At 45.5% G+C, this 23,850-nt stretch overlaps 2 protein-coding genes and 1 long non-coding RNA gene across 5 annotated transcripts in view; 1 reads left to right on the top strand and 2 right to left on the bottom strand.

Moving 5' to 3' along the window:
- Positions 1-1,598: 1,598 nt before the first annotated feature.
- LOC144095058 (uncharacterized) lies at positions 1,599-3,754 on the bottom strand. The gene is made up of 2 exons (XR_013306688.1): positions 3,313-3,754; positions 1,599-1,797 (listed from the first exon to the last, which is right to left on the bottom strand). It is a non-coding gene; the product is annotated as an uncharacterized LOC144095058 (long non-coding RNA).
- Positions 3,755-3,944: 190 nt separating this feature from the next.
- Positions 3,945-19,012, top strand: LOC144094192 (3'-5' ssDNA/RNA exonuclease TatD-like). The gene is made up of 2 exons (XM_077628119.1): positions 3,945-4,389; positions 14,207-19,012. The coding sequence occupies exons 1-2, from the start codon at positions 3,967-3,969 to the stop codon at positions 14,684-14,686; spliced, it is 903 nt and encodes a 300-aa protein (XP_077484245.1). The 5' UTR covers positions 3,945-3,966; the 3' UTR covers positions 14,687-19,012.
- A 960-nt stretch (positions 19,013-19,972) lies between these two features.
- The window catches only part of LOC144094191 (nuclear factor related to kappa-B-binding protein), a 156,365-nt gene continuing 152,487 nt past the window's right edge, over positions 19,973-23,850 (bottom strand). For all 3 annotated transcript variants that reach the window (XM_077628116.1, XM_077628117.1, XM_077628118.1), the window contains 2 exons: positions 20,984-21,252; positions 19,973-20,105 (listed from right to left, as the gene is read on the bottom strand). In XM_077628116.1, the coding sequence (XP_077484242.1) occupies positions 20,037-20,105; positions 20,984-21,252 (338 nt within the window). In that variant the 3' untranslated portion in view covers positions 19,973-20,036. The remainder of the gene's footprint in view (positions 20,106-20,983; positions 21,253-23,850) is intronic.

The raw sequence follows: 23,850 nt of genomic DNA, 5'->3' as shown, positions 1-23,850 counted from the left end.
ACGTGAAAATCATTGCAATGAGAACCTTCGGGGATACTTTGAATGAATGAACAAATAAAAATGAGCAAAATGGCCACTGTGCAAAGCTGCCTTTGTGTGCCATGAAGTTCACATCTTTAAAACTGACAGAATGCCTCCATGGCATTACTCTTAAATGAGAATGGGTCAGAAAGCAATGCTAGATGCGAACAAACTAATCATGCCATGACATACCATGAAAACAACACAGATACGTACTGCACCAGCCTTCTTGCATACAATGAAACATAGCTGGACTGAAAGCAAGTTGTATAATATATGGATATCATCTTGAATACTGAAAATATGCATCATGCCAATGAGACATTAATGAAGCCTTAAGCAGTGCCTGTAGCTGCTGAACCAGCATGCTCCATTAGGCAGTAGTGTGAGGGGGATAAGATTTTGATGCATGCTTCTGTTTCACTGAAATATTGGCTTTCTGTATTGCGTAGCTATGTAACCTTTTAATTTTGAAGCAGTGCGGGCATCAGATTTTTGCGTTTTCATATTTCAAATAACATGTTGGACATTAGTATAGATGAATAACCCTGTTGTATTCCCCTTCCAGCTAGCATAATTTATAATTGGATTTCTTCTTGATGAATTTTTGGTTCTGGTTTCAGCTACCCAATGATGGCGATGACATATGTAAGGTGTGTTTAGGTCATGTCAGGAATGAAAAAAAAAGTACAGTATAAGCACTAAAGTAGACTTTTACTCCACTACAATGCTTAAGCCAGCCTGAAATTACAGCGAACAATGTATGAGCAATTATGTTGCTTTTTTTTTCATGCCCGACGTGACCTAAATGCACCTTAAGTGCCGGAACTGAAACATTGTCAGGAAGAAATTTGTTGTAAATTATTTAGCGGCCGTAGGCAAGTGCCAAGTGATGACCCGTCTATACTGATGTTTGATGCATCATTTCAAAGATGCAAGCAAAAATTTTGTCTATACCTCTTTAAACTCAACTCTATACGCATATCAGAAGATGATCATCCAAGCTTTTGTTACCAATGTAGTCTATTGTAATGTAAACAGTAAATATTTGTGCAGTGCTAATTCAATAATTATTTCATAAAAAAAAGGCTGTGACAACTTGCATGCATTCTTAAAGAGTTTGCCATGCAGCTGTTCTAATGACTGTCACTATGAATGCAGGCTAATCCATCTTACCTATTCGCTCAGTGAAATGCTGTGTGGCCCATTCGGCAGATTCTACAGTACTGCAACAACATAGCATTTTGAACAGTGTTATGCATAGTGTTATTGTGGTCCCTTTGTCTATTTTGTACGCTCACTTAACCATATCTCAATTCACACATCAGTTCAGTTGTCACACCTCAGTGTATCTACTTTCATTTATATGGGTGCTTAAGAGAATAGGTAAACAAAATCTACTATGCATCAATTGTTTTTATTGGAAAGAATAATTTACGAGAGCTTGCGGTGACAATTTGCATCTTTAAAAAGTGTTGCAGCTTTGTTTATTTCTACACTGCATGCCGGACAATGCTGGTGATAAATTCAAATCTCTGGATGCATATACCTGCAAAGAGATTGGACGACAACACAGCTTCAGGAACAAAATAGATATAGGTTTATTTCAGTGCTATGACAAGCAGATTGCAATATACTAGAATCTGAAGAAAATGTAAGGCATAGTATATGTTGCGATCTTCTAATTATTTCAATAACTGATGATAATGACATCTTCAGTACAATCATGAAAGGCCACCAATGTTGTCTTCACGTCTCTCTTTGGTTGTTTGTCACCTGAAAGACATCACAAAAGCACAAATTAGAACAGTCATCACTTTTAGCTCTGCACACACTTAACTCTTATTTGACACCGCATAATAGTACCATGTGTCACTTAGAGAGTTGTTCAGAACATGTCTACATCAAGTTGCACCCGAACATCAACTTTGTGAATTGCCAGCAATGTGCAACTGTAGACCTGAGGAAAAAAGGCACCTTGAGAGGTGCCTTTTCTCCCCTCCCGCTTCCGGCCCTGTCTACCAAGCAGCCGCGGGCAGCGGGCAGAAAAAGAAAAGAGAAAGGAAAAGGAGTGGGAGGGGAGAAAAGGCACCTCTCAAGGCACAGCGGCGGCGACTACAGAACAGAAACAGACGGTGTCGGATTCGCGGAACAGATAAGAATTATAGATGCACGTACTCGGGTGCCGCTGGCCATAACGAGTAAACAAATAAACAGAATCAAACGCAGACAGGGCAGGGAACTTCCCTGGAGCCTCTTCGATCGGCACGCATAGTCAAGGCGGAAAGCGGCGCAGTTAGCTTAACTAGAGACATGTGCACTGTGCATGAAAACACAAACACACAAAAGAAAAAAGCGGCAAAACATCCGAGTTCGGTAAAGTATCGTGTGGGGGGAAATATGAATGGCGGGAGCATTTAGTCAAGGGTGCTTCAATTGCACCCCGCGCGGCAAGGTGGTTGAACTGGGAAGATGGGCTGGGGGTTGGGGGGGGGGGGGGGGGGGGGCGAGGGGGGTTAAAGAGCTTTGAGTAAGCGGATGGGCGGCGAAGCTTGAAAAAAGATTCCGCTGGCGAGAAACGACCGAGGTTGGTCAAGTCGGCGCTCCTAAGGTCAATACGCCCGGACTTTCATTAATGCCGTGAGGAACAGTCTCAAATTTGTGAATAACGTACGACTCGTGTACGTTGCTCTCTCTCTCGGGTGTTCGGGTGTTGTGGAACCCACCCTGTAAGACTGTTAAGCATCAAATGGGTGGTTTTTCTCATTAATGTGTTTTGACAAGGGAAGGTTGGGTAGGGATAAGATATGCGCGCGGTGGTTATTCAAGCGAATTCGTGCAGGGTTAACGGTCTGCCCAATGTAGTGCATACTGCACACACTGCATTCTAGGAGGTGTATTACGTTGCAGGAATCACAATCAACTTTGCCATTATTTTCCATTTGAAGCCTCAAGCTGTGCACAGCTTGATGTTTGCATGTGTTTGCAGACCTGGCGTCTACTTTTTTCACAGGGTCAACACCCCAAAACTGACCAGTTATTTGTTTTTGAGTGTATTAAATGTTATTCGGTCGTCTGTAGACTGTGTGAGGGGAGCGCTCGCAAGCTTTGTGTACAGTTTCACCGCAAATGAGCCAGCGGCTGAGGCCGGAAATTTTTGAGTCTTCACGATAAAAACGCACAATACGCATTCGCACAAACTTGCAAAAAACATTAAAGCAAAACAAAAAAGGGCCAAAGAGGCATTGCAGGCAAATTCATGCACGTCGCGTTGCATACATGTCTCATTACCTTTGTCGTTCCCAAAGGACAGTTGCAGATTTTCGGCTGGAAATTTGTGCACCACGTTGCAGTGATGAACCAAATTTTCGAGCGTTGATAGCTGGCTGCTGCATTGGTCGCAGCGAAGAAAAGCTCCTTTTGCCTCCAACTTGTGGACAATCCTCATATGCTGCAGCATGTTCTTCCGCTGAGTGAAGACTTTGTCGCAGACGCCGCAACGTCGACCACGATCGTCGTGATGCAAATCATGGTCACCGTGCTCAGGTTGACGTTCACTCTGGTTTGGAAACACTGACGCCATTCTGTTCAGAAGTGCGCATGCAGTGTGAAAGCGCAGCGCATCAGATGCGCTTTTTTAATCCCGCGCGCGCTGTCAAAAACCTGGGGAATTCCAAAAAAACTCGAGAACTAATGTGTCTGTCCCCAACCGGAAATGACGCCATTAAAAGTCACGTGATTATGACGTTGCAGATGTGACGTCACATTTTTTTGACCAATCAGCGATCACGTAGATCACGTGGTTTTAAATTCTCTGAAAGGCAAAAATTAATTATTTAATGAAAATATTCGTTTTTCTTCTTTTAAATGCTATATTATGAGGCATACTCCTGACATAAAAGGTTAAAATCAAATCAAAATTATACGTTTTGTGATGTCAGTAACATGGCGTCGGGCAATGCTGGATGTGATCAGCTGTTGGGAATGGAAATGAAAAATGAGTCAGGAGACGATGAGAATTACATATTGGTGGACATTTGTGCCAACCTGGTTAACAAGAAGTTCAGTAGGGATCTAGAGAGCGTGATCCAGCGCGCTACGGACGCCGGCGTCAAGAAGATGGTCGTGCTGGGCACGTCGGCGCATACGAGCAAGGAGGCCCTGCGACTGACGCGCATGCACCCGGGCACAGTGTACTGCACCGCGGGCATCCATCCGCATGACGCCAAGTCCTGGGACGACGACACGCTCGAGGCGCTGCGCAGCGTCGCCTCCAGTCCCGAGTGCGTCGGCATCGGCGAGTGCGGCCTCGACTTCAGCAAGAACTTCTCCACCCCGGAGTGCCAGGTGGAGGTGCTGGAGAAGCAGGTACAGCTGTGCTGATGCTGGCTCGGCGTCCATGCTTGGAGTGCGCAGTCCCATTGGGTGCCGTGTTGAGGGAATGTGTGGAGGAGGAAGCATACGCCCGAACAAGCTGGCAGTAAGGCCTGCATGCTCACCAGCAACACAGCGCGACGAGGGAAGGACTCCGCAGGGCAGCACCTTCTGTCCTTGTTATTGAGCATGCTTCGGCAGTTGTCCAGCAATGAGCTATCACCAAGAGAGAGATCTGTTTGTTTATTAATTTATCCATTTATTCAAAATATCTTACAGGGCGTAGGGAGGACAGATAACGATATATGTATAAGAGGAACTAGCAGAAAAATACAAGGCAGAAAAGAAAAAGTATTGCACAGGGCACAACTTAAAGGAAGGAACACACACAGATGCAAGGTACAGTCGTGAGCAAAAGTGGCGAGAGCACGGGTATGGTGGCAGAGCTGCTTGTAGCACTATCTGACAGCATGCGCCTGTTTCCAGGATATGTGCAGTGTGCCGTATTAATGTGCTGGCCTGTTCATAAATTTCTGTAGAATATGCTTTTTCATTAGAGAAGCCGCCAGGAACTGCTCGCTGCTTTCACGGTGGCAGGCTCACTGAGCAAGCAAGTCGTTAAATTAATAAATCTTTATCGCAGCACAACTTTGCACAAAGGTTCATCGTGCTCTAAAGCAACGGACAGCTTCCACTCTTGTGGGGGGGTTATTGTGATGTGACGATGCTGCAGACTGAAAGCTATATTAGCTCCTTTCTTGTGTGCCGAACTCTGTCTGTTGTGCCAACCAAAAGGACAATGGGCTGTCGAGCTCAGCTTGTAAGATGCTGCATGGCGCGAAATTTTTGCGCTACACTGGCCGTTCACGAATAATGCGCGCTGAACCACATGCAGAACCTGCATGTAAAGTTGTGCCATGATAGCGACTTGCAATAGAGATTTACTGCAAGTAAAGAGCAGTCTCTTGCAGTCTTTCTGCCGAAAAGCCGTATCCGACGAAAATGCCTGTGCAAACAGGCCAGCATATTGGGGAGGCAAGTCTCAACAACGGGCATGCATCGTCAGATAGCACTGACAAGCAGTTCTGCCACCATTCTTGTCATTTCTCCACTTTTGCTCAAGCTTTTACATAATGTTCTAACAAAAGAAGTAGCAAGAATGCAACCCAAATGGTAAGTACAAAGCTAAAGAAAGACTGTCATAATTGTCACCGATTACGTAAGTGGCATGAAATGTGTGGAGGTGCTTCAAGAGATAATGGAGATGGCCTGGTGCTGTAACGGTATTTATGAAATAAGCATAAAAGAACAATGGAATGACAAGAATCTAATGGCTCCAGAGAGATTTAAAGTTTGATCTTTGTTATGCTTTGATGGGGATTCTGGTTACAATAATGAAACGAGTGACTCTATTTTGTATGGATTCTAGCATGCTGATTAGGTAGTTATGATATCGGGGAACACGTAGATGAATCAAATTCTAGCTGTGGCCACACAGTTAGATAAGCCAGTTTTCTCACATTGTGAGGTGTAGTTCTGCAAGTCCAGCACAGGTAGCCTAGTGACCTGAAAACTTTGGCACAAATGAAGTTAATGTGTGTGCCCCATGAAGGATTATGTGTGAGGTGTGTACCTGACCTCGCGCAGTAGAGCAGAGCAATGGGACATCCCACCAGTAATGAAAGAGGAAGTAAAGAAAGCCTTAGGAGCGATGCAGAGGGGGGAAGCAGCTGGAGAGGATTGGGTAACAGCAGATCTCTTGAACAACAGTGGGGGGATAGTGCTAGAAAAACTAGCCACCCTGCATACGCAGTGCCTTATGACCTGGACCGTACCAGATGCTTTGAAGAACACCATCATCATCTTAAAGGGCCCCAGAAAGGGGCTTTCAATAAGGTTGCGATATGTCTGGGATGTGTTTTGTGGAAGCTGAGTTATAAGCAGACAAAATTTGAATTTCTGCGTCTTCGCAGCTTTCCCTCTCCTCTCGCACGCCATAACAGCAGCGCTCCTCTGTTGGCCCCACCCACTTGGCCACTCGCCTACCTCCGCTGGCTGCGGTGCGCGCGGAGTGGCCACGGCCAAGGTAGCGCGTGACGTCTGAAAGAATTTGGCGCTGTGCACCAGTGATAACCTCTGGCTGCCGACGCCACTTGCACGACGTGACGTTGTATGCCAGGTTTTGTGCGAAAGCCCGGCACTGCGCGTCGCCATGAGATGCGAAAGCAAGAATTTTTAAAAATGTATTGTAAATTTCCCGCTCGCTTTCGAGCTCTCGTACGCAACATGGATGCTCGGTAGCCTGTACTCTACATAGTGCAAGCATTTTAAAGCCAAGCTCGAACACCCTTTTCTGTGGCCCTTTAATTTATTAGGTAGGAGATTACAGAACAATCGGCTTATGGTTTGTTGCCTACACGGCACTTACTAAGGTAACCGTTAATAGAATCAGGACAACCCTGGACTTAATCAACCAGGTGATCACACAAGCTTTCATAAAGGCTACTTGGCAATATATCTCATTTACACTACCAATCAGGTGATAGAGGAATGCGTAAAATATAACCGACCCCTATGTATAGCTCTCATAGATTATGAAAAAGCATTTGACTCAGTCAAAACATTGGCAGTCATGACCTGTACACAACTTTTATGTCACTGCCGCTGTTCAGCTGTTGAAACCACATGTTGTATTACCTGTAGTAGAATGTTCTTGCAGGCTAGTTGGTTCACTTCATTAAGAGGTAGGACTGCTTGAAAAAACGAAAAAATGTATTACCTGTTGTGTTACCATATGTATACCACACATGGTAATACATGTATACTAATGTCTCGCGCATTATTACAAAGAAAACATGCACCCCGAGCTGCCGCGGTGGCGCAATGGTTATGGTGCTGGGCTGCTGACCCGAAAGACGCAGGTTCGATCCCAGCCGCGGCAGTCGAGTTTTGATGGAGGCGAACTGCTAGAGGTTCATGTACTGTGAAATGTCAGTGCACTTTAAACAACCCCAGGCGGTCAAAATTATCCGGAGCCCTCCACTACCGCATCCCTCATCGCCTGAGTCGCTTTTGGATGTTAAACCTCATAAATCAATTAAAACACTCACCCAAAAATTGGATGTCTAGACTCCTTTAATGTATACTGGAAACAATAAACGGCCAAGAGAACTGCCTTGAGACATGCCTGATGTTATGTCACAGAGTGAGGAGGTGAAACTGTTAACTTGTGTTAACTGCTAGCACAAAGGAAGCAAGTTTCGAAGCCATGACAGTGTTAAAGGTTTAAAGGTGCTGTGAAATGATATTGGCAATTAAAATGGTGCTCTTCTCACCCCTCAGCTCGTACGCACCAATGCGGCAGGAAGAAATGAAACAGGTTGGGACCAGCATCCCACCTATGTCGCTTGGACACGCCCAATGAGAAGGCTCTCCCAGATTGCCCATTCACATCAGCCAAGAATGAGCGGTGAGGTGTCACCCAAATAGGTTGTGAGCAACAACTTTTCAATATTATTAGTAATTGTAGGGTCGATGCAGAGCTTTTAAATTTGACTTGAATGCTAGCAAAAACTACCTCTACAGATTTGTTGCTTTAAATTATGACCATCAAAATCGCGTTAGGGTCCCTTTAAAGAATCTAGGGAAAGAGCAGATAATTTCGAGAACAAACGGGAATGCGCAACGTGGTAGAAAGCTTTACCAAAGTCTAAAAAGATGGTTTGATTTTAGGTTGACATCCATGTTGAAATGTAAGTCAGTCATAAATTCTAGGAGTTGCTTGTGACAAGAAAATCCTTTCCAGAAGCTGTGGTTTTGAGGAAAAAAAATGATGTTCAAGGTGACATTAAATGCAAGAAGCTACAGTGTGCTCAAGTAACTTACAGCAGATGCATGTTATTGAAATGGGGTGGTAGTTTTCAGTGAATTTGTTTCCGCTTGTAAACAGACTTGGCTATTTTCCAGTCTCCTTGTGGGCATTCACTTTCCAGAAGTGGTATATGGTCATCATTGCACCATAAGTTTGGCTACTCGCATTGTAGGGAGATATTACATGGAAATAATTTTTGCTGACTCGATGTTAAGAGGTCATGAGAAAAGTACGTTTTTTGAAGTGTGAATGGCAGAACAAGGTTTTAAACATTCCTGCATTTTTCAAGCTTAGTCTTTCTTTAAGAACGTCCTTTTGTTTAGATTACGATGGAAAGGTTTATTAAATCATGGATTAGATTTATCATTTGAGATGGAAACCAAGGAAACATTCGTAAACTAGGTTAGTTATGTTAGTTAAGTGCAATATTTGCAGCCTTATAATTGGCTAGGCTATGTCGGCACCGTAAGTGTCCGCAAGATGTGTAGCCGGATGCGACGTCATCAGTCAAGATCTGAAGAGTGGTATGGTGAAGTATATAAGGTCGATGATTAAACAATATCGATTCAGTCATTAATAATTGAGCATTAAAATTAATCAATAATGAATGGCCCTAATTATTACTCATAATCAGCAATCCTAAGTAATAATAATAAATACTTTATTCACTCCAAAGAAACAATACAAGACGCGGACGCGCCAAAGCCTCAATTGGGCTTGTAGGGCGCCGTCCGGCAGCAGCAACAACCTCTGTTACCAAATCAATTCTTTGTTTTGTGTACTTTAAAACATATGCACTAGAGCTGTTCAAGCTCGGCAATAGCATCTCGTAACTGTCTGCGAGTGTTCAAGTTGAAAACATTATCAGGCATCTCATTGAATATACATGGGATATAATATGACCTCATAGACATACCAAAATGAGTTCGATAATTAACTAGATAATTAACTAATAAGTGATGATAATTAACTAGAGTACTTATTATATTTAAGTAATGAGTCTAATTAACGAGGCCATGTGACATCATAAGAGTGTGACGTCATCCATACATCTGATGACGTCAGCCTGCAACCAATCAGAGTACAGCAACAAAAAAGTGCACATTGTTGAGTGGTAGCATTGGAGATAGAAGAGTCGTGGTCGGATCTTAATGGAGTGGGTAAGTAGGTGTAGAAAAGCGTCGACTAGGAGCCAGCAACGTCACGGCAAACGCTGATGCTTTCACATTTCTCCAATGCAGTCTCTGCAGTGATCTCTTTTAAGTTTTTTTCTACTTTGAACCATCCCAGTTTTTCCTCATCGCCCCAAGTTCAAAGAAAAGCAGGTTCGACCATCACATTTCGCTGTAACTTCACCTAGTTTTACAGTTTACAGTGATTTGACACAAAGCAAGGTCAAGCGCGGGGAGCAGCGTTGCTCCTCTGCTCAGACAGCTGCTTAATGGCCATATATGCAGCATCTTGCTTTTGTTTAACACCCTTCAGCTCGCTTAGTAGTGCCACTTGACACGGCAATTCCTCCTGCGTTTGACTCTACATCACAGGCAAGCAGGAACTGCAGGAGAAAGGTAGAAAGATCAGCTTGAATGATTTCATTTCATTTATTAATACCGCCAGGGCCATTTGACATTACAGGGGGGAGTGATTAAACAGATGACTCATTAAACAAAACCAAGCAATGCAAGAAAAATAAAAAAATACAAGTTATTCGGCTCCTAATTATGCAATTTTAGCTAGTGCATTTTTGAAACTATGACGGTCTTCGGTGGCAGCGATAAGTTTGTGGAGGCAGTTCAAATCTTGTGATGTGCGTGGAACAAAACTGTGGGAACAGGAATTAGTGCGGCAAGAAATAATACCAACTTTATGAGACAACATGGGCAGAATGATAGGACGGATTAAAGATTAGCTCATTGGAAATATATTTTGTGAAAAAGGCAAAGGTGAGAATTATAGCAGCGAGAGGCAAGTGATAGTAGACTTATGATTTGTCTCATGGTAGGGATACTGGCAGTCCGATTGTAGTTAAGAATGAATCGAGTAGAATTATTCTGAACAAATTCGAGTGAGTTGGTTAGCTTAGCAGAGCTCGGGTCCCATACAGAGGAGGCATACTCTAGTTTAGTTCGTTCTAATGTTTTCTAAAGGAGCAATTTTAGTGATATGGGGGCAGAAGAAAAATTACATCGCAGATATCTGAGCATTCGATTGGCTTTATATATTATATGGTTAATATGAAGGGACCATGTTAGGTCTGACATACTATGTACGCCAAGGTAGCGGTAAGATGTTACTGACTCAAGGATAGTGTTACGAAGAAGGTAAACAGCTGGACGTGAATCGCTACAAGATATGCTTAAGACTTTATATTTATTGATATTAAGTGACATGAGCCAGTGACTGCACCAATCCAAAACAGCGTTAAGATCAGTTTTGTAACATGTTAACATCCTAATCACTAGTAATCTGTCTCAGCACAACGTAGTAATTGGCAAATAGATACATCTTAGAAGTAATGTGCTGGGATAAGTCGTTAATGTAGATTAAGAAAAGAAGGGGACCAAAAACCGAGCCTTGAGGAACACCAGAGTTGACCGTGCTACAAGATGAAGTGTGATTGTTACAAGTTACAAACTGATAACGATGACAAAGGAAGTGTTCTAGCCACGTAATAATTTTGGGGTCATGGTTAAGTTGTGCTAATTTTAAGAGTAGTAGTTTGTGGAAAACTTTGTCGAATGCCTTGGCAAAATCTAAGAAAAAGCAATCGGCAAGGGAGCGTCGGTCAAGGATTAGGTGGAGCTTATGCGTAAAGGTAATTAGTTGTGTTTCACAAGACAATGTTTTTCGGAAGCTGTGCTGTGCATGTGAAAAAAACGAATTTGAATCAAGAAAGTGTAAAATTTCGGAGTAAAGAATGTGCTCTAAGATGGGATACTGGTTAGCGATATTTAGAGGTAATTATATGGGGAAGCGGTACTACCGGATTTATGAAGTGGAACCACCTTCCCAACTCACCAGTCGTTAGGACTTTCACCTGCATCAATGCACTGTTGAAAAATTAATAGAAACATAGTGAAGAGTAAACCTTTGTACCCTTCAGAAACTTTGCATTACTAAGGTCAACGCCTGGACTTGCAGACACCTTCAAAGACTTGGTTATTTTTTTGACACCACAACTATTAATAATAATTTAATTTATGGGCAAATAATTGTGGGAGGGCAGATTTGGTAAAATTGACCCATCGTAAGAGACAAAATTCTTGCAAAATACATTAATCGAAATGTTTGGACATTCAAACTCAGCAATAGAAGCTCCGCTAGAATCATTTAGTGTAATAATATTGCGGTCTTTGAAGGATTAACAACGCGCCAGAATTTTTTAGGGTTATCACTGAGCATGCATAGTAGTGCCATCTGCATGAAGTAAGTTTTGCTTTTTGTAGCGATAGCTACATTACTGTAGCATTCCGAGCCTTCGGCGTGGCGGCGCCGCCGCTGCAACCCTGTGGCGGTGCCGCCACCCTGTGGCTACGCCGCCAAGCTGTCACGTGGTTGGTCACATGATGCGGAGCAGCTGCCGGCGGCGCGCCGCCGTGGCTGATCACTTGGTTCGTCACGTGGTTGGCCACGTGACCAAGTTCCACTCGGCCGGCTGTAGCTATCGCGTCACTCCAGGTTTAACCAGAGCTAAACCACCGCCAATTTTTTCAATGCCAGAACGTAAGTTTTGTTAGCTTTTTATTTTGAGATGATGGGTTAGGGACTGAGGGTAAAATAAATAAATATGCAGGCACACCTAATTGCAATTGCAAGTCCTGTTGAGCAAGAAAATAAGGAGCAGCTATGTTGCCTGGAGAGCTTTCAAAGTCTCCAGCCAAGTGCAAGTTCCTCCAAGAGTGGCATCCTCTCCAAACATACCAAGGAAGCTGCAATCACCAGGCTTTCGTTTGCATGTGACAGGAAGACCGTGTGAAATCGATGCCCAGTGTGTCCACGTAGGAAGGAGGCTTGCCGAATGTGGTAAAGTTTTTCATTCGCTCGCTCATTCTCCACTCAGGGTGCATTGCAAGGAATTATTGACCTGCTGTGTACTTCCCACTCGGTGCCCCTCATGGCACGTATAGGGTTTGCACAGGTCCTCGATATCATTAAATACCCTTGAGTTTTGAGAGCCTGTTTTAAGGAACCTTGAAACTTTATAAAATTTGGTACATTCCTTAAATTCCTTGAAAAACTCGTATCGATCCAGTTAATCTCCAAGGAGCAAGGTACATGGCGACTTGGAGTGCCCCTTACAAGGAGCTACGAAGTGACAACGCGGCACCTGGCCGTACCAAGGTCACCTTTCTCTCCCTTATAAGTCATGAATCTTTCAGGATGTGTCCTGTTCCTCTCCCCTAATTTCCTTTTCCCTGTATGCATTCTCGTTTCCCAAGACTGGCCTCCTCTTATAAAGACAAACTGTAACCAGTCTTGAAGCGGAAACCCATCAAAGGTGCATTATTTCCTTGAGAATCTTTCAGGCAGTGGGGATGCTTGTTTTCCCTATCTTCCACCATCCTATCTTAGTGGTGCTCCCCTATTTTCAAGGCGAGCGACAGTGGCCCTGAAGTCTTTGAGCACAGTTGACGTTGCGGCACCATTTTGCCTTTGCGCTTTGATGTGTGTGGTGCGAATTAGAACGTCATACCAGGCGGAGACTTGGAGGGGACACTTAAGCTCCTGGTGATGACGCCACAACGCCACGTGACCTCAGGTGGCCCACCCAGGTTGCTTCTCCGGGAATTTCTCTCACAATGCTGATGCTGGATTTTCTGCACAATGGGAGCCATTAAAAAGGAAGACCCAGCCTGGCTGACTTGAACGTGCAGATTATGGCAGGTGGGCGAGAGTGGAATTGAGCAATCCACATAAAGTGCATGATGTGCATGAAGGCGGCTTATGTGGCGACAATGGGTGAATCGACTCTGAGAAGTTTGAAGCATACCTCCAAGTCAGCATCATGCAGAAGCAGCTATGGTATTGGAAATTTAATGCGTGCTGGCACAGAATGCCTGCGGGTGACTGGGAGGACGCAGCGGAAATTCAGCAAGCAAATCAGAAATGGAAGGCACTGGAGCTGGACCCGAGAGGACTGGAAAAAAAGGACAAAATCTAAAAAATGCTCACATTTCAGTGGTAGTTGGCAGATAGTCTCATCGAGGATGCCAAGATTAAGATTGGCTTAACTTTCCTTGTGATCCAATTAAGATTTCTTGCCCTCCTTTAATTTCGGGCCAAACATTTTATATGAATCCTGGGTATGTATTTGTTATTTGGGTCCCGAGTCACTTGCTCGCGAGAAATGAGTATGAGTACAACTGCAGATTCGCACCTTCTGTGACGTTTGGAAATGGTCTTGGTCAGCACCAGTGGCTGGCAGCAGACATGTATTGACAATCATTAAGCCGAGGGCTGCTAAGTAGCGAAGCCTAACCGCACAAATGTGCAGTCCTGTATGAAACTGGCATGTGCGTAGGTGTGGCTAGTTGTGATTTTGACTGCTAATTTTCCTTTGCAACTTGTCCATCTTTCTTCCCTAGTTGTGGTCTGTGCCCATTAAGGCATTTCATTGCATGGAAATCCCTTACCATATTCCTTGCCCAAGCATTGTTCTTTTGTTTGCACTGTGGGTGAAACAGCGCATGCCAAGACGAAGGACTACACAGACGAGCACCGACTCATATCTGAATTCTTTACGAAGAAGAACGCAAATTTATACAAATTTTTCTCTATAGAGTGATCATGATTTCTCAATAATCGAAATTCTTGTGCTTTCGCTATGTAATGAAGTTTCTCTGCCGGTGACGTCACCGGTCGTGTGGTGCTCACATCACAACCAGTGGCTGCGCTGCAAGAATCAGTCGTCTTGGTTGGCTATCATCCTCTCACTCGCAGATAGCCCTGGCGTGTGAGCTGCAGAAGCCGCTGGTGCTGCGCGAGCGCGCCGCCTTCGACGCCATGGCGGAGGTGCTGTCACGGCATGCGGGCCGTCTGCCGTCACACGTGGTCCTCCACTGCTTCGCAGGCAGCGCCGCGCAGGCGTCTGCGTACGTGGAGCACGGCTGCTATCTGGGCATAGGTGGCCACCTGTGGAAGGAGCCTGAGGTGCTGCGGGGCCTGCCGGCCGACAGGCTGCTGCTGGAGAGCGACAGCCCCTTCTTGTGGCCTAACGCGCGTGCGCTGCCAGCCACCCTGCGCACCGCGCTGCAGCCTCGCGCGCTGCGGCTCCTGGAGCGCTATTGCTCCTTTCAGCGAAACGAGCCGTGCTGCCTGCCTGCCGTGCTGCAGCTGACGGCGGCGGTGCTGCAGCTGGGTGCACAGGACCTGGCGCTGCGCACCACCTACACAGCGCTCAGCATTTTTGGCCTGGACTGATTGCGACGACATCTGTGATGCTATGTGTGTTGTCAAGTTCCTTAGCCTCGTGTTGAGGGAAATGTCCTTTCTGTACTGTAGCTCATGCTTGCCGTGCAGTGGTGTGGAAACTTGACAAGTAGTGTGTCTGGAAAAGCATATCACTTGATTTTACTTCTTGCAGCCTCGGGGAGGATTTGGACGAGAACACTATAAGACGAAATGCTAGACACTGCAAGTGGCGGTCAAGGCGGCGGCCAGTTGTTGAAATCTGCCAATTCACTGGTGGAAAACTACTTTTGTGGTGCAGATAGAGCAAGAGTGAATAAGAGTGCCAGGTTTGGCAGTTCTGCATGGCAAGTGTGAAGCAGAGTATAGACTAGCTGTGCTACTGTGAAATTACTACATAATGCTCTGCCTTGAGCCTCTCATGTGCTACCACCGAACATGTGTCTGTCCAGGTGGATCTGAGGCTCAGTTTGCTCTCGTCAAATGTGGTTACTAAGCAAAAACTGAAGCACATACTGTGCCTTATTTATATCGCAAGACCTGACTATAAGATGAAGTAGTTGCATATCTGCGAGGTCTGTTCAGAAAGCATCAATACAGTATTTGCACTGCTCCCAAAATTGACAGCCTACCGTCAAAAATGGTTACTCCCACTTGGCAGCTCACGCATGCAAACCAGCATATCTACCATCTGATGGCCTTTGGAATGGCCATTTCCAGCTTTCTGAATTCTTTCGCCTTTAGAATGACACCCCAGCTTCTTGGAAAGTTGTGCACAAATAAATACGGGATGTTTGAGGGGCTTCAAGGCCTAGGTGGGGCCATACTTTCTCGAAAAGCCCCGTGCACGACATGTCTACTGCCAGTCATCAAATTTCCAGTTATGCCATCTATGAGGTGGCAAACAGCTGCAACACATTTATTGCTATCTAGTCTGAAGCAGTGTGCCCACATGTGACAGTGCCCTCATGATAGCAGAACAACTGCCAGTATGACCATTGCTTTGCTCAGACTTTGTTGCATTGTTTTGAGAGATGCCACACACTGGCATGCATTGGCAGCTTCCCATAAGCCCTGTGCCAAAATCCTTACTGCCGCCCAGTTAAACCTTTCACTCATGCATTATCTTTTTACCATGTAGAGAAAAATCTGAAAATTCACTTGTGTATATTTAGAGCCCTCTACTTCACAAAAATGACTGGCTCAAAACTTTCATGCTTGCAGGGTTGTGCCCTTTTTGTAGAACACTTAGGCACGATCATTATTTTCCCTAGCATCCGAAGCTGCTTCTGCAATAAAAACTCAGTTAAAATGTAACGTTCCACCCCGTGAAAAAAATGCAACAGCACTAGCTCGCATTTCCTGGGTGCAGTGTAGAACTTTGGTATGTCTGTCTTTATTTCTTGTTTTGAGAGAGAGAGAGAGGGTATTTTTCAAAGCACAAAATAAGCATGCCATTCTGTCTAGCAGGAATTCCAAGTGCACCTGACATAACTGACTAAGAAAGGGGACATCAAGAAGATGTTCCCTTTCATAAGAAAGGGGACATCAAGGACTTGGAAAGTCTGATAGCTTACATGTTGCCTACAAATTATTTACTAAGGTGATCTCTAATAGAGCCAGGACAGCCTTAGAGTTCAATCAACCAAATGATCTGGCAGGCTTTCGTAAAGGCTACTCGAAAGTAGACCGCATTCACACTATCGTGTCAGTATGAAACCTCAGCAGTCATGCTGGCATTACGGAGTGTGGCTGTAGATGAGCCTTATGTAAAAATACTAATACTGGCAAGGAGAGACAACCTTGCCAATGCTGTTCACTGCCTTTTTATAGGAGGTATTCAGAGGTGTGGATTGGGAACCATTGGGTTAATAGAGAATACTTAAGAAATCTGCGATTTGCTGATGACATTGCATTACTAAGTCACTCAGGGGATATATTGCAAAGCATGATCAATGACTTTGATTGGCAGAGTAGGATGGGGGTTTAAAAATTAACATGCAGAAAACCAAAGTAAGGTTCAACAGTCTCTGAAGGCAACAACAGTTTACGATTGGTAGCGAGGTGCTACGAGTGATAAGAGAATAAGTCTACTTGGGGCAGTTAGGGACCACATATCCGGGTCATAGGTGGGAAATAATGAGAAGAATGGGGTTTTCTCAGATCGTGAACAGCAGTTTGCCAATATCCCTCAAGAGGAAAGTATATAACAGCTGTACCTCACTAGTACTCGCCTATGGGGCGTGGAGGATAACAAAAAGGGGTCAAATTAAATTGAGGACAATGCAGGAAGAGGGCAGAGTGAGTCAGGGAACGAACGTGGATTAATGAGGTCCTAATCGAAATCGAACAAGATATGGGCTTTGGCAGGGCATGTAATGCGAAGGCAAGACGACCACCGGTCCTCAGGGGTAACAGACTGGATCCCAAGGAAAGGGAAGCGTAGCAGGGGCCAGCAGAAACTCGGGTGGGCAGATGAGATTAAGAAGTTTGCAGGGATAAGGTGGCCACTGCTGGTGAGGGATAAGGCGATTGTGAAGATATGGGAGAGGCCTTTGTCCTGCTGTGGGCGTAGTCAGGCTGAGGATGATATGGGGTCACCACATTTCACAAACCTAAATCTTGAAAAAACTTCAAGAACATTACAGTCAGTGAATTTGCAAGATCTTCCTTCAATTAACTTTCAGCTGCTCAATTTTAAATTGGCAGTTTTCACTGGTTGTGGCCCTTGCCCACTGCATATTTCTGGTAGTGGAAGGCCTGCAATTTTCGTTTATCACTCCCAGTATTAGAGCAGCCAGCTATTGATAAGCTGTGCCAGAATTTCACTATCGATTCACTCGTGGATTTGTCCCTGAAGGCTGTACAAGTCATTTGGATGTTTTTAATGATATATGCGTCCAAATCTGGAGTAGGTCTTTTTTGGGCCAAATTGTATTGGTCAATTGCCCTGCCATTCTGGATACAACGTCAACACTGTGTATGACCTCAACTCACTGTGACAGTAAAGTGGCAAGGTGCTTGGCTGCTGGGTTGTGGGATCAATTTCCAGTGGCCACATTATGAATGGGGCAGATTCCAAAAATGCGTGTGCTGTGCAATGTCGGTCACGTTGAAGAACCTGAATGGTCAAAATTAATGTGCAGCCCTCGACTGCGGAGCGTCTCGGCCCTTGAGCACCTTCAGTTGAACTCCACTTGCCACAGCACACTCAAAGATGCCTCGCTCTCATTGGAGGTGAAAAAAATGCTTTCTCATCAATACATTTGATTAGCACCACAGTTGCATGTGTTGCATCATCCCAGCATCCAGAGGGAGAGAGAAAAACTTTTTTCCCAGCATCCATTGCATGCCACAAACCTCTCCACGTTTATCAATGTGCCGGCCAACTTGGCCATACATATTTGAACCAATCAGGAGTGGGCAGCCCTTTTGGATGCCCATTGCACGCCACGAACCTCCCCTCCTCCTACTTTGCTGATCTTTCCAGCACTAGGGAATGGGTGCTGTAAAAGCTGTGCTCCATCAGGTGCAATGCTGTGAAAGGTACGGAAGTAGTCAGCATGAAAAAAATAAAGGGAGGCGTGTTACTCCATGCTTGGTTTGTGCCCTAGTAATTGAAGGCATGAGAAAGTGACCGCATGTCATCAGCAATATACAAGCTCGTTCTTGAGAAAACTAATTATTTTTCACTCACTGTAAAGAGTGCACTACTTTTCTTATTGTGGATTAAGGCAGCACAGCGTTGTACCTGAGATATGAGACATGGCCAGATGAGGTGCCAACTGAGCTACAAGTTCTGGAAATGTGAAAGGTACTGGGATACTTTCTGGACAGACCTTGTAGGTTGCAGAGACAGCCAGTGAAAAAAGTTGGGCAGTGCAGCTACAGGGTTAATGATGCGCATGGGGACGAGGGAGCGTCGCAAGTCTGCCTGTTAGACAGCGTGGAGTGTTGGTTCCCCGTGTCCATCCTCTCTTGGAAAGAGCCCACCTCTGCTGTGGACTGCCATACGTCCATTCCACAATGACTCAGGCTCCCACAGAGGATTGCAAGACAACCTGCATCTACCCTTCGACAGTTGAAAAAAATGGACAGCATTTGAGTTTATATGCCCACGTGGTTTTTCCTGGCACCACTGAGACGTCTAGGTCTGCAATAAACTCTCTTGAAGACCAAAATGATTGGACATCATAAATCTGTCCGGCCTCCCAGAAATTCAATGCAATCCCCAGAAATGTAGAATCTACTGCGAAAGCATGCATACACATTTAGCCTTTTGTAGGTACAAGGCAACTGTAATAAACTGCCATTCGAGGTCCTGGATCTAAAACGTTATCTGTTGTGGACATGAGCCTTTTCTGCAAAAATTTCTAATTTTTAACCTGAAGGGCATGTGCTCAACATTTGTTGACGACAGTGCACAACTTCGATGCCTTAAGTTGTTGCATTCATTGAGCAGAAATACCTTTAAGTAAGCAGTTTTTTCGCAGCGAGGCATGCATAGTAAAACCTTGTTAATACGTACTTCAAGCAAGTGTCAAAAATAAAAACATTAAAATTATGCGAATGTCCAATCACCGAATGGCCCCCAAAACTGCCAAAAACCGTTCGTGTGAAAGTAAAGATTATTGGGCGAGAATATAGGCAATAGTCCATCTCTTCTGAGACAAAAACTGCAGGTTTTTTCGTCCCTCATGTGACCTAAAGGTCAACTGCACGTCACAGTCACTGTTGATGAAACCGGAATGGTATGAGAGAAGAAATTCAACTAAATTGTTTAGCTGTTGTAGGTGGATATCATGTGGTGACCCATGCGTTCGAATGTCTAATGCATCATTTGAAAGAAGAAAATGAGGACAACTCCATCCAACCTTAGTGAATGGCTCTTCCTGGCTACAAGGATCTTTGACCGGGGGCATTTTTGTTGCTGAGATACTTGTGATGCCAAGACCAGGGCAGGCTCCATGTGGAAGTGAATGGCAGAGTAGCCTAGCTTCGCGAATCGGGATGCAAAAGAAGTGCATGGCACTTTGCTTGTGAAAATGGCCGGTGGTTCCGTGAAAGTAGTGTCTTGTAATCGGAATGTGAATTTGTCCACAGTGCGCCTTGTGGTTTTCAAGCATGCAACAGCTGTCTAACAATGCCTTGACTGGAGCAGTGCGAGATGTAGTATTTTGTACGAATGCGACCCCAGCACAAAGCAATGGTGCTGCTACTCCCCGTGTCTCTGTCGTCCTGAAGGCTATGCCAGCAGCAGCTGTACACACAGCAGTGATTGCAACACAGGCAAAAAGATGTGGTGGACTGATGCGAAATGTACAACTTTATGGCAACATGTGGCTGTGCATGTGGCACGTTCTCAGGATGAGGCAGGTGGTGGACAGTCTGGCCGTGGAGGACCCCCTTCACCAGTTGATTGCTGCTGCACCTGCAAGAGAATAAACACTCTCAGCACAGCAACCCAGGTTGTTTCATGCACAGTTCACCCTGGCAGTTTGCAGCAAACATAGTCCACAAGCAAAGCCAACGGGGCCACAGATTCTCGGAGCAAGGCAATGAGTGCCAGCTGAGTAGGGCTCAGTAAGGATGGCCCACCAGAGTTCTTCAGAGCCAGACGGGAACTGTGCTGCGAAACAAATGCAAATTGTTGTGTTGTCAGAGAAAGGAGCTTAGCTAACAGCACTTAAAAACACTTTTGCAACAATTCCTGTTCTCCCCAAACTGTCAAGCACGAGGCATGCAGGCAGCATCTATCGAGCATTAGTCACTCGCAAGGATGGGAAGCTGGTCAAGTTGACAGGCTTGGAAAGCGGTGTTTAAAAAAGCCAAAACACAAATGGGATGCAACAAAGGGATGCAGCACATGTGAGCCTGTGCAAATATTCAATATTTTCAAATGTTCGATCGAATAGTATGGTTTTCGATTGATTCCAAATGTTAGGCATTTGAAATCTCGAAGTATTCGTCTCGCATGAATAGCGCATCCAGAACACTTTCTTTGCATGGCTTTGGTTCAGCATAAATCCTACAGCACGGCGCCTGCACCACCAAAGCCCTGACTCCATGGCCACTTGACTGGTATAGGCGCCACGTGCCTGCACTGCAGAACAGGCACAGTGGTGTGCATCAATTGGAGGACATGCATCCTGTTTACGAGATCTGCTTTTGGGGTGTCTCTGCGTATGCATACGAGCATGCCCAAAACAAGCCCTGAAAAGCAGGCACACTAGGTGTGTGCTCACTTGACTGAGGGGCCATGCCAGCCTGAGCTGTGCCCCTACCCAGTGTCCTTCCTGCAAGCTGTACCTGCACAATCAGCGATGATGAGGAGACGGGCATGGTGGTGGCCGTGGACCCTTTTGCGGCAGTGGCGGGGTGCACAGCCCTGAGGCCCGCCGGCGGGGGCCCGATGAGACGCGCAAGCAGAGGCCGGGCACCCCGTGGGGGCACTGGGATCACCTTGATGCCCTTGAGGGGCTGGCCACCAACCACCATGGCTGCAGCTGTCGTGCCTGGCGGACCCGTGGTGCCCATTACGTACGTGGGGCTCGATTTGAGTGGGCCACTCTGGTTGGCTGCAGGGTGGGGAGGATTCACTAAGTCACCAAGGACAGCCTCTTTACAATGCTAGCCAAAAGGAAAGCTGCTTTCTGTTTCTCTGACTTCTGAATGAGGGCACTTTGCTGGAGCATGCCATAGGCCATCTTAAAACAGCCCAGTCACACAGGGCAGACATGTAACAAGACAGTGAAAGCTTGTGTCGTGTGTAATGACACCAGCTATTGGGTAGGTACAGCTGAACCTCGTTGTAGACCTCCTGCATGTTTGCAAACAAACAGGGTGGCGCTGCAGTCGCTAGCGGGCTCGCGGTAGGCAAAAGGCCAGGGAGTGGCGTCGCGGAGCGGTGTTGAGCGCGGGTTTTCCAGACTTGTACAGTACAGTTATATGTACAGTACACGTTGAGTGGCATATGAACCAAGGCACTCGCACGTGGATAATCTATTCTGGAGAAAATGTTGCTTATTTTGCACGAAACGCGACCACTGAATGGAAAAGCCAATTCAGTAGCGAGAAGAGGTAATCGATGCGTTGTGGGTGTGAAAAATGAGATCCATGCAAGGGGACAGAATGCCGAAAAGACTGCGGTCTATATTCAGCGCGGCACTTTTTCCAGCTGTCCGCAGCAGCGCCTCATGGAAAGCCAACGACACGCGATCACATGTTCCCTTTAACAGAGGACCATACTGACTACCTCATGAAACAGCTTATGACATACGCATGTAGCATTAAAAAAGCATGTGGCTTTTAGCACACTTAACGTGCGCTATTCAAAGCACGCCAACATGACCGCGCAAGATTGACACAACTTACCGGACTTCTTTCTACTCGAATCAAATAATTACGTCGGTCATATTAAGAAACAGTTTCAAGTATATATTAAACGCCATAAAACACGCCATTAAAACATGCTGTGCTGTTAACAAAAGAACACATTCCTAGGGGGCGAGTGAACCTGCTGGCGCCCCGTGCACACCGGCTCAAGGTGATAAACACGTGCGCTGCTACATATGTGCTTTTTTTCCTTGCGCAGTTATAAGCCTACTACGCTGATGTTCAGGTGAATGAACGCAGTAATTTACATGCTATTAAGTACATTGAGTGGCAGTGCCAATCGACTCCCAGACTTCGCGCTTTGCTACCACGGTCCATTCCCTGTTAGCCAGTTTCCTAATGCGATATTTATCTGCGAGAAACCTATAGAGGCTAATTTAAATTTCCTTTTATGCTGCTACGCAGATCCAGCAATGACTGAGCTGGTCAGTACATGCTGCTTGTGCAGTGCACAGGCATGATGCAGCCGCTGGTATCTGCGGCAGCTGTGGTAGGCAGGGGGCAGGCGGAACCTGTTTTGCCTACCATGAGAAAGTTGCTGTTGACATCAGCGCCGCCACATCTTCGTGATGTTGTGGGGTGAAGGAGGTCTATAGTAAACAGACCAAAAATCAGAAAATACAGTAGAACCTCGGCGATATGAACACAGTTGATACGAATTCGTAAAATTCCCCGGCCAGAGTGCATTCCGCACAACATCCGGAATACCAGATGTTCCCGTGCAACATCGGATGATACAAATACGCGATTGCACCCTCGAGCACTAAGCGCAGCCCTCACATCGCCGAAATAACAATCACTAGTCGCGCGTTACACACCCCGAGCAGTGAGCGGCGGTGCACGGGCCTCACATCGCTGAAATAGCGATCGCTAATCATGCACTACGCACCGCGAGCAATGAGCGGCGATGCGCGGCCATCACATCGTCAAAATAGCGACCGCTAATCATGCGGTACGCACCGCGAGTAGTGTGGCCTTATGGCCGCAAATAAATCCTGTCAGCAGTACTGCGTACATGCATTTTCTATGCTTCTGCATATGAATATTGTTCGTTTGGATGATACAAAATTTCGGATGATACGAATTTTTTCGCGACCCCGTGAGATTCGTATCACGGAGATCCTACTGTAATTCGATACACACATGAGAACTGTGTAATGACACCGGCTATTGGGTAGCTACAGTTGAGCCTCGTTATAGTAAATGGACCAAAAATAAGAAAATAGCTCGATACAAACATGAGAGCTGTGTAATGGCATCGGCTATTGGGTAGCTACAGTTGAACCTCGTTATAGTAAACGGACCAAAAATAAAAAAATAGTTCGATACAGATATGAGAACTGTGTAATGACACCGGCTATTGAGTAGCTACAGTTGAGCCTCGTTATAGTAAACAGACGAAAATCAGAAAATAGCTCAATACAGCCAAAATTCATGATATAAAATTTTATATACATATATTTTGTATATTTTTGAATATATGCAAGAGCAGCATAACTGAGTCACTGAAGGGACGCCAACTCAGATGACCCCTACTGGTGTTTTCAGAAGAGGTGTTTTTCCAAAGATTTAGCATCACTTCATAGGCGGTCGTGGCAATTCTGGAGGCCACAAAATTGGAGCAAACTCAAGTTAAGGTGCTTCCCTGCACACCACACCATCACAAAGCGGCGATAGACCAAATGCCAAACAGGGTGGCTTCCACGTGGGGCTGAAAATGGCACACCAAAATGAAAGCTAGCACTGTTTACACCAACTCCAGTTGGAAGCCCACATCGCAG

The sequence above is a fragment of the Amblyomma americanum genome, chromosome 6 (genome assembly GCF_052857255.1).
Source record: "Amblyomma americanum isolate KBUSLIRL-KWMA chromosome 6, ASM5285725v1, whole genome shotgun sequence".
Lineage (NCBI taxonomy): Eukaryota > Metazoa > Arthropoda > Arachnida > Ixodida > Ixodidae > Amblyomma > Amblyomma americanum.
Note: the sequence above shows the minus strand (reverse complement) of the source record. Positions and strands in the feature narration are given on the sequence as shown.

Bases quoted from the DNA above. Each gene is read 5' to 3' on its own strand.
- LOC144094192 (XM_077628119.1), top strand. From the start codon at position 3,967: ATGGCGTCGGGCAATGCTGGATGTGATCAGCTGTTGGGAATGGAAATG. The intron at 4,390-14,206 runs GTACAGCTGTGC...TCTCACTCGCAG, and splicing joins TGGAGGTGCTGGAGAAGCAG to ATAGCCCTGGCGTGTGAGCT.